The 13349-nt window shown below is 41.9% G+C and overlaps 1 protein-coding gene across 1 annotated transcript in view; it reads left to right on the top strand.

Moving 5' to 3' along the window:
• svep1 (sushi, von Willebrand factor type A, EGF and pentraxin domain containing 1) overlaps positions 1-12945 on the top strand; it is a 56723-nt gene extending 43778 nt beyond the window's left edge. The window contains exons 39-47 of the mRNA XM_071523548.1: positions 101-164; positions 404-577; positions 1240-1416; positions 4116-4298; positions 6114-6284; positions 7983-8078; positions 8707-8802; positions 11151-11244; positions 12652-12945. Of these exons, the coding sequence (XP_071379649.1) occupies positions 101-164; positions 404-577; positions 1240-1416; positions 4116-4298; positions 6114-6284; positions 7983-8078; positions 8707-8802; positions 11151-11244; positions 12652-12682 (1086 nt within the window). The 3' untranslated portion in view covers positions 12683-12945. The remainder of the gene's footprint in view (positions 1-100; positions 165-403; positions 578-1239; positions 1417-4115; positions 4299-6113; positions 6285-7982; positions 8079-8706; positions 8803-11150; positions 11245-12651) is intronic.
• Positions 12946-13349: the final 404 nt, after the last annotated feature.

Here is a 13349-nt window from a genome sequence, read left to right as displayed (position 1 = left end):
TATGTTTCCTGCTATCACTACCACCAATATAGCGGTAGCACTGCTGTGCATGAGGCATATACTATTCTTGTGGCTTTACAGTATATTTTCTCTGTAACAGGGAGACTCTATCCAGACCTGCCAGGGCGACAAAACATGGAGTGGAACCCAGCCAGAGTGTGTTGGTAGGTTTGTTTGCATATGAGAGAGAGAGGGAGGGGAAACTGTAAAAATGTCAATATTTAATCCTAATGTGCTGGCAAAAGTATTTTCAAATCTCTTGCCGATAAAGACAAAAAAAATGGAATGGAAAGTGAGACTGAGTGAATTTCAGTCCAGAGTTCCTCATAACGTTACGCACATTTTCCCCTACAACACTCATCAACCACACCAACACTGCTCTGCTTGTCTGTTGTCTCCCCAGCACAGTCCTGTGGGCCTCCTCCCTCAGTAAAAAATGCACTGGTCCAGACCACAGGAGAGACCTATCTAAACAACGCCAGCTATGTGTGTAACCCAGGCCTGCAGCTGCTCGGTCCAAAGACCCTTATCTGTCTGTCCAATGGCACATGGAGCCTGCCAGCACCTTCATGTGAAGGTATGGAGGACCTACAGTAAACAATGTGTTTAAAGTAGTAATCGGTGACATTTTTATAGAAATATATGTCCATTTTGCTACTTTCCGTCGCCGATTCATGAAAGCTTTTGCATTTAGTGTTCTAGACATCTGGTGAAGGTTAGGTCTTTCTCTGGAAAAATCCTCTGGCTCACAGGAAGTGATTAACATTACCGGAAGCCACAACATCGGTTTGTTTGGAATAAACAGAAGTTTAACTGAACTGGGTAGTTAGCATGAACCATGGCTGAACAGACGAAGAAATTCAAACTTCATCAACAGAAAATCCAAGGAAAAAGACAAAGTCACAGTACTGGACACACTGTTTGATTGACAGGTGACCTCTGGGAAGTGCAGTGCAGAAACACGACAGCAATGAGCGCTGAGCACCATAGATGTAGCAAAAAAAAACAAAAACAAGGATCTCACAGATTATCGCTTTAACTCAACAGCAAACTATGCTGTCTACAGTTTGTGATTGAAAGTTGGTCAATGCCTCAACACTGAATGTACCATAAACAATAAAAGACATTTTTTGAATGGTTACTCACTCACTCACTAACTCTTTCTTTCTTTCTTTCTCTCTCTCTCTCTCTCTCTCTCTCTCTCTCTCCTCTCCTCCTCTCCATCATGTCTCATCCCAGTGGCCCAGGGGTGCGACAGCCCTAAGCAGGTGCTGCATGGTAAGGTGCAGGAGCACAGCCTGAACGCCGGGCGCGCTGTCGAGTTCCAGTGTGATAAAGGCTACAGCTTGCTGGGGGATCCTCTGGTGGTGTGTATGGGGGATAACACCTGGACCTCCCCGTTCCCCACCTGCCAACGTGAGAAACTCTGGCACACACACACACATACACACACACACACACACACACACACACACGCGCACACTGGAAACCACACACAGAAACACGTTCATGTACAGTATAGCGCAGGTTTCATTACTGAATTGATTCTAGTACTCAGCAGTCCTTGGCATTCAGTTCAGTTCAATTAATTTTAATTCATTCAATAAACTCGATGTATCCCCACAGGGCAATTTTCATGTCTGCTGTGAAAACCCACATTAAAAACAACCAAAACACGAAACATTAGCAGTTTTCTATAAATACGCAACAGTAACCTCAACAGAAATGGTAATATCATCTACCTTTTGATACTTCAGTAGTTTACAGGTATACAGGTACAGTGCAAAGTGCACTGGGTAGGTACTGGGGAGATGAGTGAATCTATGAGTAAAAGACCTATTACTCTGTTTCATTGTTTACACTTTGATTGGCAGGCTTCCTATGATGTTGCAGTCTGCTTACAGCAACATGATCACTGTTGTAACGGTGGATTTTTCACAATGTTATGTACATTCTGCCAAGGTTCGCAACACTGATACCACAAAGGCCAGGGCAAGCAAAAAAAAAAACCTGCCTGAAATTCTTTGCAACATCACTGAGTTTCATCATCTGTTTCACCAGATAGCCCATGATAGGAAGACAACAAGATAAGAGCCCATCAAAGTGGATTCTTGGCAGATTCCTAGCTCCCTTATGAGAGTTACAATGCAGATCAGTGCAGTTCATTGATGTAGGCAATGAAGTTTTGGGTTTTACCTTGGAGTTTGCAAGGCTCATGTTTTAGATTTAAGATTTATATGTGAAAAAATCACAAAGTGGGGCTGCAACAGAGAAGAGTGTTAAAATGACGATACACAATGACGCACAATAAAATTCCGTAAGCTCAATTCCGTCTCTCTCTCGTCTTTCTCATCATCCCTCATCGAAAAGATGTCCATCTCCCCTCTCCCTGAGTTTTCTACCCCCCACTGACCTCATCAACTACTACAACCGCACACTCTCCTCCTGCCTCGACCAGCTGGCCCCCATCAAAACCAAAACAGTCTCCTTCACACACTCTGCTCCTTGGTACACTCCTGAACTTCGTCAGATAAAAACTACTCTCAACTCATACAGTCTGGCTATGGTAACTCTGGTAACCCCAAGTCCTATTTTCCACAATAAATAAACTCCTCAAACCTATGGACAACATTTCCCAATCTTTCATAGTCAACGAATGCAACTCCTCCCTGTCATTCTTTCAAACAAAAATAGAGACTAGAACAATTTGGCCACTCCCACTCCCTTCCCTCAATTTTCCCCCTCTAACTAGCCAGTCCCAGTCTTGTCAAGGCCTGTCTTCCCGCTATATGTCGGCTCATCACCACAACAATAAACTCCTCCCTGACTACTGGCTCCATCTCTCTTGCCTTCAAACATACTGCTGTCACCCCCATCCTTAAAAAGCTCAATCCAGACATCCCCAATAATTACAGACCTATCTCCAACCTCCCCTTTCTGTCTAAAATACTGGAACGTGCAGTTGCTTCATAAGTCAAAGCCCACCTATCTTCCAATAATGTGTATGAACCATTCTAATCCGGATTTCGATCTAAACACAGCATAGAAACAACCTGAAGTTACCAATGACCTTATCCTCTCCTCTGATGCCAGTTACCTCAATATTCTCATCCTGCTTGACCTCAGTGCGGCATATGACACCATTAACCATTCCATCCTCCTCACCTGCCTTATCAATATAAACCAATATCACCGGCACTGCCCTCTCCTGACTTAAATCCTACCTCTCCGACAGACACAAGTACATTAGCATCAACAACTGCGAATCCCCCACTGCTCCTCTATCCCAAGGTGTTCCCCAAGGTTCAGTGCTGGGCCCCCTCCTCTTCATCCGGTATATGCTCCCCCTTGGCCACATAATCTGCTGTTGTGGGTCTTCAGGTCCACTGCTACGCCGACGACATCCAGCTCTACATCTCCACCAAAGCAATCACCACTGCCACTCACTCAACCCTGACCAACTGCATCATGGAAATGAAGTCTTGGCTCCAAACCAACTTCCTCAAACTGAACTGTGACAAATCCGCAACCTTGGCATCATCTTCGACCAAACCCTCTCTTTTGAGCAACATGTCAATCACATAAGCAAAACAGCCTTCTTTCACCTCAAAAACATCTCCCGTCTCTGTCCATCCCTATCCTTCTCAGCCACAAAACACTCATCCATGCATTCATCACCTCCAGACTGGATTATTACAACAGCATTCTTTATGGTACATCCTCCAAAATCCTCAGAAAACGTCAACACATCCACTCTGCTCACTCACCCCCCCCTCCCCTTCCACAAAATTCAAAGTTGCAGGGCTGTTAGACTCCTTACTCTTGTTATCTGTATGGGAATTAACATTCATATTATTAAATTCACCATAGATACAGTGGAGCGCTAAGTACAGCAAAAAACACTTATTCCCCACTCCCTTCTAAACCATGTAGTTTTGGATTGCCTGTGAATTAACTCTAAATTAACTCTAAATATCAAGTCAGCTTTTACATATTGTGCTGTTTCTACTGTAAACTGTTGAGAAATAATACCTTTATACTGCTAATACGTGTACAAAGAGAAAAATACATTACAGTGTGTTCAAATAGTAATCCATCATTTATATCGCCCACAGCTAAGTCTTGCCCAGTGCCCCCCGGCTGGAAGGAGGCCAGCGGTGGGAATGGTTCCCAGCAGGAGTTTCATGTGGGCCAGTCCGTCCCTGTCACCTGTCCCAAGGGCCAGCAGGCCAAAGGTGGCGGCACCATCACCTGCAGGCCAGACCAGACCTGGAGCCCCATCAGCTCTGTGTGTGAGAGTAAGTATCGTCTTTACAGATGACGGGTTTCATTCAAAACACTACATATCCATTTTGGGGAAACAAATGCTACCTGTAGTCCATTAGTCAATATTATAGCAATATAGCACAAATGATTCTATCGTCAAACGCATAACTATTTGGCAGCAAAGGTCTTAAGATAACTCATAACTTCAACAATAATCCTTTTGTAAGAGTAAGTATCATTTTTCAAATGGTAGATAATATTTTATTTTGGAATGACACTCTCCAGTTGTTACTGCAACTTTTTGAGCTATGAGGCTTCACTGACTCAGGTTAAGCCTTTCCCTGGTGTATTTTACTCAGAGTGCTGCTAAATTAAATATAAGTCAAGTCAGAATAAGAGTTGTATAGAAAGTATTGTATAAAACATTGCTGAAGCTGAAGACGAGCTCACTAAAAATACTTAAGATTTCATGTTCCAATACAAAATCATCCTCCCACCATAATGGCAGATTAACTAGTTTTTGTTTGTTTGTTTATTTGATAATCAATAATAATGCACAGCCATCAGTCATGCATTAATTAAAACCATCGAGGATAACATGAAGTTTCCAAAACGTATTTACTTAGTTACTTTCCCCTTGGAGATCACCATGAATTCCTTCCCGCAGGTTATCCTTCTTGGTTGTAAATAATGCTGAAGAGGTTAGACATGACAGATTAGATAGAGGTTTAGTCATAGATACTGTTCAGTTTGCTCAGTATGATCTCTGCTGCATCTCACAAGACACAGGACTTTGATTATTACAAGTATGTTTACACATCGTCTGTGTGTATTTGCACATTCAAAATGCCTGCTGAGCTAGACAGTGTCAGCTTCTAAGATACAACCAATCAATACGTGTGTTGCTTAACTTTGATTAGTCTTTGCAAGATCCGGGTCATGTGATTCAGCTGGCTGGGAATTCAATGATCTAATTACTGGGACTTTTACTAAGCACTGAAAATAGTGAATCATCTCATAATTCATGAGTCATGATATTCAAGCAAAAATCAATGTGTATTTGATATTGCACACCTCTGCATGCTCTTCCTGTCTTGTGCCAAGTACCACTCTACATTAGCATGGTTCCTCACTTTAATCTGCCTGTCAGCTGAAGCACTTTTCCATTTCTCTCTCTTATCCTCTATCCCTCACTGAAATTGTATCAAAACAAATGGGGCTGCATCAAACACTGTGCCGGTGTCCCGCATGCTGGACTAATTATGGGCTACCTCTGAAGCTGCTATGGCAACCTTTGTCCGGTAATCATCTGATCTTTCTTGGAGACAGTTGGTCTGAATATGTAGCACAATGGTGGCTACGTTGCTATGGCTTGTTTGCATTTGCATGTTGTTGTTTTTTTCTCCTCTATGCATGTGTGTAGTGTAATCCTTTTATTCCCATTAGGTCCCAAGGGGAACTCACGCAGACAGAGTTGTAGTAAAGCCACACAGTTGGACTATCTTGCAGATTCAGATATTATGCATGAAATTCACTTATTTCACAGGCAATGAGGAATAAAGAAGTTCACAGTTCAGTTTCAAACAACTGACATGATGAAGAATTAGCAACAATCCAGCTTCCCTCAAATAGGAGCTTGAAATGTCACTGGAAAGTTCTGGCCATTCAGTAGAGGCACCTGAGTGTAATACCTGAATTTATTTTATTTTACCTTTAATTATTCAGGTTAATGTTGAGATCAAATATGTGGTCAAGGCAGCAGCAGCATATTTAGGCAGACACAAATTTAGACGTAAATGAGGTGTAGTGAGTAACACGAGGGTCAATCCGTTTGGGCTGTTGTGCAGGGGTGTCCTGTGGCCCTCCTCTCCACGTGGCCAACGGGGTGGTGCGGGGGGCGGTCTTCCAGTTCGGGGACGTGGCGGTGTACTCGTGTTTTGGCGGCTACGCCATGGAAGGCGTTGGAAGGAGCAGGTGTCTGGAGAACGGCACCTGGACGCCGCCTCCCACATGCAGAGGTAGAGAGAACACACCTCTGTGTTATTAGAGAAGGGACTCCCCCCTGTCCCAGGACCTCCTTTCTTCACGAGATTGTCCTATCTACTCCTGATGCTATGATGCTTTTCAGTTCTTCTTTGCTACATGACAATAAAAGCTGGACTGCTACTGCTTATCCCCTCTGGATACAATGCTCTGTGGAGGAAATCTACCTCTCTCTGTCTGCTTTCCGCAATATGTTTCCTCCCACATCCACATGCTGCATTTATACCAGCCGCACACGTATCTGGAAGTAGAATGAATTTGCCAAGGGATTGCTGATATGGGGCCAGTTTTGCCATTTCCTGATTAACAGTGAAGGTAGTCCAGGTAGTCAGTGTAAAAGGGCAGCTTCACCTCAGAATCTCTTCCCTCCTACTGTGTTCTGCCATCTGACTGTGCAATCCACAGATGAGTACTTTCTGTAGCCTGGATCCAGACCCAGTAAAGGAAAAATCCACCCTAAAACATGTTAACATTGTTAAGAAATAACTATTGGCTACATGCCTGCATTTCTTGGAGCATTTTATTGTTTGGTGGTGTATTTTTCTTATTGCTATGGATAACTGGCCAAACTTAGGCAACATGAGTGCAGCTACAATGGAGTTTGATGGCAGAAAAATTTCCAGCTATCTAAAACATCAATAGTAAATGTCAGGTTTTGGTCTCAGTCCCTCAGAATAAGAGCGAGGGCTTATTTCTAGACTCACCATTTTACACTGATGTTCAACAATCATACAGGGAGAAATCCATTGAGAAGAGATGCCAGTTTCTCTACTGACAGTAGCCTCAATAGACCAGAATGCAATACAGCCGCAAGACCTGTTGTGGCTGAGATCATAGACAGGTCCTGATGTTTATAAACTAGTTCCCTAGCTAGCTATATTCGCCCAACTTTGATTGAATTGATTCCCTTCTTTGGGAAATGTAGGAAATTACTAACTGAAGTAAACAGGGCAGGTTGAGGGAAAGTGGGTACAACAGAAAAGTAAATTACAACACTTCATCTCAAAATAACTCCTGGAATGCATTGAACATCACACATTGATACCTAACAGTGTAAGAATATCTGAGGGTTTATTTTTCCTTTCCTGAATTAATCTCCAAATAGGCCAATGACAGTGGTTGATGACCATATTCTCGAGCTTCCACCCTTACTGGCAGAGGTTTCTCCTGAAAAAAACGGTCCCATGCATCATGAAATTCAAATGGTCACTCACATGGTTCATCACTCACATTCCACACACACACACACACACACACACACACACACACACAGGGATGTCTGTGTCAAGGGAATTTCTGTTGTGGGGCAATATCTTGGACGAAGATGTGGGCAATAGTGTTCCTGTGAAGGAATTTAATCTCCCATGTGAATGCTCTCTTTATTCTAGTGCATGTCATTGCATGGCCAAGACTTGCTCTACTCACTGCATGGATGTTCTGGAAGCTGTGGTAGAAGAATAACAAGCCAAAAAAATACATGCAACTGTCTCCTTTTCTCACTGTACTGGAAATGGATTGAAAACCTTGAAATTCTTGCTCTCCTCTGGTGTTAATTACTGTATCCGACAGTAAAGTTCGGAGTGTAAAAATATGTGTATCTCCCTACAGGCAGCATTCTTCTAATCTAAATCTGATACGTGTGTGTGTGTGTGTGTGTGTGTCCTCTCCTTCAGCGGTGTGTTGGCTGCACTGCCAGAATGGAGGAGTGTGTCAACGGCCCAACACTTGCTCTTGCCCAGAGGGCTGGATGGGCCGACTTTGTGAGGAGCGTAAGTATTTTAACTGTCAAATACCATTAAAAAAACACAACACAACTATATTACACCCAGAACACAACCCTAAAGTGAAATGTAGTCAAACAAATGCTAACAAATGCAATGAGTGTATGAATCCAACCAGTTTGCTAAGCAGGATTTAGAAGACAATAGCACAAAGAGGGGAGGGATAATGGTTTGAGTTGGTGGTTGTTTTTTACTCCAGAAAGAGAGAAAGACAGACAGAGAGAGAGAGAGATTTATTCATTCACTCCTCTCCAGCAAAACACTATACAGATCACAGACTTTGTGTCTCCTACTCAAACTTCAGCAGACAAAGTTAAAGTGCAGCCAGTGCATATCCATGAATATCCATTTACTCAGGCACTGGATCGTCTTACTGCTCATAGATACTTCAGATGGATCGCTTCCTCATCAGTCATTTTTTTATGGTTTTGATGTCCTGAAATGCTCTCTGACCTCGAAAAACAGGCTGCTCCCCAGCCTCGGGCCATAAAGCACAATGGCTTGATTACACTGAATCAAATGAGAGAGAGAGAGAGAGAGAGAGAGAGAGAGAATTGATGACACTGGGATGACTTGCTGTTTATGCCTCTCTCTCATTTCTCCTCCCTAATAATAGCAATCTGCATCCTGCCGTGCCTGAACGGAGGACGCTGCGTGGCACCCTACCAGTGCGAGTGTCCCACCGGGTGGACGGGTACACGCTGTCACAGTGGTGAGTGTGTGTGACTGTGTGAGTGATGCATTCATGTATTTAGGTTAGTGTGTGTATGTATATGAATATCTCAGTGACGTAGGACGGAGGTTCACACAGTAAGTCCTCACTTAACAGGGTTCCCTTCACGTACAGCAGTGACGTCACTGTCATTATCGCTCTGTACTGACTCAGCAGGGGGGCTGCATGACGCTACAGGTGTTTTTTAACTGTGAGGAAAGACCAAGTAATTACGTTATTTTAAATACTTTTTATTGTCATCCTAAGAATTGATGTTTAACATATTATTTGTATAATGATGATGGGTGTTTTTTGACAATAGTGATGAAGTGAGTGACCTAAAAAGGAAAAAAAAGCACCAAAACTAAACAGTAAGCCCTCACTTAACAGGGTTTCCATCATGTACAGCGGTGACGTCAATGTCATAACTCTGACTCCATTAACTCAGCAGGGTGGTGGTAGTATGGTTGTTGTTTTTTTAGTAATTTAGTATTAATTAGTAATTACTGCACAGCAAAAAATGGCCATCTTAAAATATCCTTTAGTCTCATATTCAGCCTTAAAATTATTTGTAATCATTTATTTGAAATGAAAAATGAAAAATCTGCCACTCTGTTATTATATTATAGTATATATATTTTTTCACTTGTTTCCAATGCCGTTTCATTTATTTTGAGAATTTTCTTGAAACAAATGACAATGACTGATCACCCCACTAGCATTAAGATAACGTTGCTTGATTTGAGAAAATTCTCAGAACAAGTTGATTTGTATTGGAAAGAAGTGAAATTATGTCACCTAACTGGCTGGATACTGTATTATTTCCCTTGCTTTAACAAAAAAGATTTTAAGTCTCAATACTAGATTACACGATTTGCTAAGATCAACATTTTTACAGTGTTTTTGTATTAATTCACTGTTAGATTTTTCCCCCGTAACTGTCCTACTTCACTTTAGACTAGAAAAAAGATGGACAAATATGTTGCAGCTCACGTTTAGCAATCAGTTTCTTTTTTAGCTGTAATTTTTAGGTGTTTTATCTATAACTTCTTTACACCATCTCACACCGCAAGATCAAGAACATTTTGTGATGATGGGTGAATACAACCAGAAGCCCCAGGATGTCTCAAAACTGCCTTGAGGGATACAGTTGCATCACAGACTCTCTCTCTCTAAACGACGGTCCGTGTCGGCTGCTTTCTCCTCGCAGGGACGGACCCAGCCCCTAATGCTGAATCATCATCAAAGTCTGCCAGTTGCATAATAATCTTGGCTGCTGCAATGTCGTATATTATAGGACTTGCTCTGAAGCCAGGAGGCACTTAAGTGTATGATATACTGGGCTGCTGTGTTTTTTCCCAGGAGTATAAAGCTTTGTGGGAGTGGCAGCATCCTTTGAGCTATATCTAAAAAAAAAAAGAGCACACTAATTTATCATCACTTACACCCTGAAAATAGCCATAGATACACAAAACTGTCAACCCCGTTTTGTAAAGCTTCTCTTGAGTTGGATGGTCCATGACGGCTCTATTGAGGGTTTTACTATAATTGATGGCACTAAGGATAGAGCGAGTGAATACGTAGACACTTAGCCATCTGTCTGTCAGCGCAATGCGTCACTCTGTTGCTGTAGCAATGTAAGTAGTGACAGGTATTGTTCTCTGAGGGCTCAACGCTAAAGCAAACACACCGAGTAGTAGATTAACCAGCCCACCTTTAAAGGGGAATTGCACCCAAATTGACTTTTAGGGTTTTTTTTCCTCTGCAACAATTCTCCTAGATCTTTTACCAGAAGGTTGTTTTCAGATGTTTTATGGAGTTATGGGCTCTGTGATCAAGGAAAATGCAATGTAATAATGGTTGATAATTAAAACGTAGAAAGTAGATAAAGATAGATAATGTAACATTAGAACAACTTACCTCAATTAGGACATTCAAGTTTCTCTCTCTCTCTCTCTAAAGGCCCATTCACATCTAGAACAATACATATAAAGACAACTATAACTATAAAAAGATATAAAATGTTACAAGTAAGTAGCATGTTTGTGTTCCCACTACAACGATAACTATATAAACATCCAAAGTGATAACTATTACTATATTTTTGGTTTGATCTCAGAGCGATAAAAGCCTTAAAAGTGTGTTGTGTGGAATTCCCCTTTAAGGGGGGAGGATACGAGGTGATATGATAGATAGGCTATTTAGCACATTTTCTCATTCCCTGGAAAAACCTTGGACGGTATCAATGCTGGCTAGGACATGTGGGAGGTGGGGGGGCAGGAAATGTATTATTCCTGAGTAATGATGATTGTGTGTGTGTGTGTGTGTGTGTGTTGCCACGTCCACAGCTGTGTGCTCATCGCCGTGTCTGAACGGAGGCAGGTGCATCAGGCCGAACAGATGTCACTGCAGCCCAGGGTGGAGCGGGCACGACTGCTCCAGGTGACCACACACACACACACAGTCACACACACACACACACACACACAGTAAATATACTGTACTCCACACATGCAGAGAGGGCCCTCTGCTCCCCGCTCCTCTCTGCTGGATACTGTCCAAATTGTGGGAGGACAGAAACCAAACCTCAGGCCTAACTCGGCACAAATCGGCTTTACGGGAAGTTCCATTGATCGTTCCATGGAGCTTCAGTTTCAGTACTCCATTACATTACATCATACACACAAGGCAGTATTTGTGTTACCCATTAACAGCTCTGAGTCACCTTTTAGCAGAATTTGGCTGTATTAATATTCCTATTTAAAATATCATACCTCATCACGTGTGGAGAGAGGGGTAATTGGCTGTGATGGAAACAAACTGTGTCTTTCTAAACATGCTGTGTACCTCTTTGCAGATCTCCTAAGTCACAGGTATTACTGTTTGAGAAAACCTGGGCAAGCTTGGATATCAGTCCCTTGATAGCCCAGCGAGGCATTAATGACTCCTTTGGGTGACAGAGCTGTAAACACTTGGCTATTATGAGACTGGTCTCCAGGCGGCCCATGGCCAGTTACCTCTTTGTCAAGAGTTTCTTCCCAAAACGAGATATCCACCTTTTGGAAAAATGTCTGCTTTTACAAAATAATTCCTGGCATGAAGGTAAATTATGTGGTAGTACACGTTAACACTGTTAAAAAACTGGTGGATAACTGGTCAAATGTAGACAACGTAACGTCACGTTGGTTTAATTTAAAAGGAGAACATTTTTCAGCTATCAAAAACATCAAGAGTAAACATCAGGTTTTGGTGTCAGTCCCTCAGAATCAAAGAGCGAGGGCTTCTTTCTACACTTTCTGGACATTTTGCACTGACATTCAACAGTCATACAGAGAGAAATCCATTGTAGAAGAGGAAGGGAGACCAATTTCTCCACCCACAGCAGCCTCAATAGACCAGAATGCAATGCAGCCACAAGACCTGTTGTGTTCTGAGTAAAGGGGCCTGACTCACTTTTTCTGGAAAAAACACAAGTGACGGCCCGTTCTCTGGGGGATGTCGAAAGGCATTCTAAGAAACGCAGACTAACTTAAGTAGAAGTAGACAAGGGCGGTTTAGGGGAAGTGGGTATACCAAAAAAAGTTTAACAGTTTAGGAGTATCTGATGTCTATCTATGTGTTTTTGGAAATAGTGACTGATGGATCACAAGTAGCAACAATGTCACGTCTGTGTTTTCACTCTTGATCTGGGAGTCAGTGTGGCTTCACCGAATTTCACCCATCAGCTCCAAGTGAATTTTGTCACAAAGAGAACGCCAGTAGCTGGTTAACAAAAGGCTATGATGCTGTCCTAGTTCACAGCCTGAATTTTGAAAGATGAAAGTTAAAACGCTCCCTCTCTCTCCACAGGAAAAGGAAATCGGGATACTACCATTTCTAAAGATGCCACTCAGCTCCATGTGAACCGTCTGATGAAGAGACTTTTTGTATAGTTACTGACACAATTGTAAACCATTCATTCTCATCTCTCAAAGAAGCAAAACCCAAGAACCATTTTGTAAAATAAAGCTGTATTTTTTCATATAGAAAATCAACAGTATTAAACATATGCTGCTATATACTTGTACGATGTGTAAAAACTATTGATGTGATTGTCCAATGTATATGTGTAAACTATTCTCACATTTTTATTAAAGCATAAAATACCATAAAAATAAAAAACCCAATACTTTCCGGGTTTTTCTTTTGATCAGTTTCTCTTTGCTTTTTACACACTAACAGAAAGTTATTTCCATGTTAATGCAAGGGAGGATGCAAATATGTATGCATGGCGCATTCAATGGTGCATTTGCATCATACTTATAGTGTGATTGGTATGCACTAGTTGGTTTAGCCCACTTCTCTTTCCCAACAGCTCCCACATACAGATGAGAAGGTATTCATCCGTTCTTGTAGTGATAAAAGGTGACATTTGGCTTACAAACTTAAAAGATTTCTCATGAACTAAGCTTAGATTAAACTTATTAAAACAGGGTTTATACAGACAATATAAAATCAAATTCAAGGACTTTCAATGACTTTTTCCAGCACTATATTTCTGTTCATAA

Source organism: Centroberyx affinis, unplaced genomic scaffold, assembly GCF_046629955.1.
Source record: "Centroberyx affinis isolate AG114_WGS23_722 - 3 ecotype Tasmania unplaced genomic scaffold, CSIRO-AGI_Caff_v1 ptg001094l_1, whole genome shotgun sequence".
NCBI classification, from domain to species: Eukaryota; Metazoa; Chordata; class Actinopteri; order Beryciformes; family Berycidae; genus Centroberyx; species Centroberyx affinis.
Note: the sequence above shows the minus strand (reverse complement) of the source record. Positions and strands in the feature narration are given on the sequence as shown.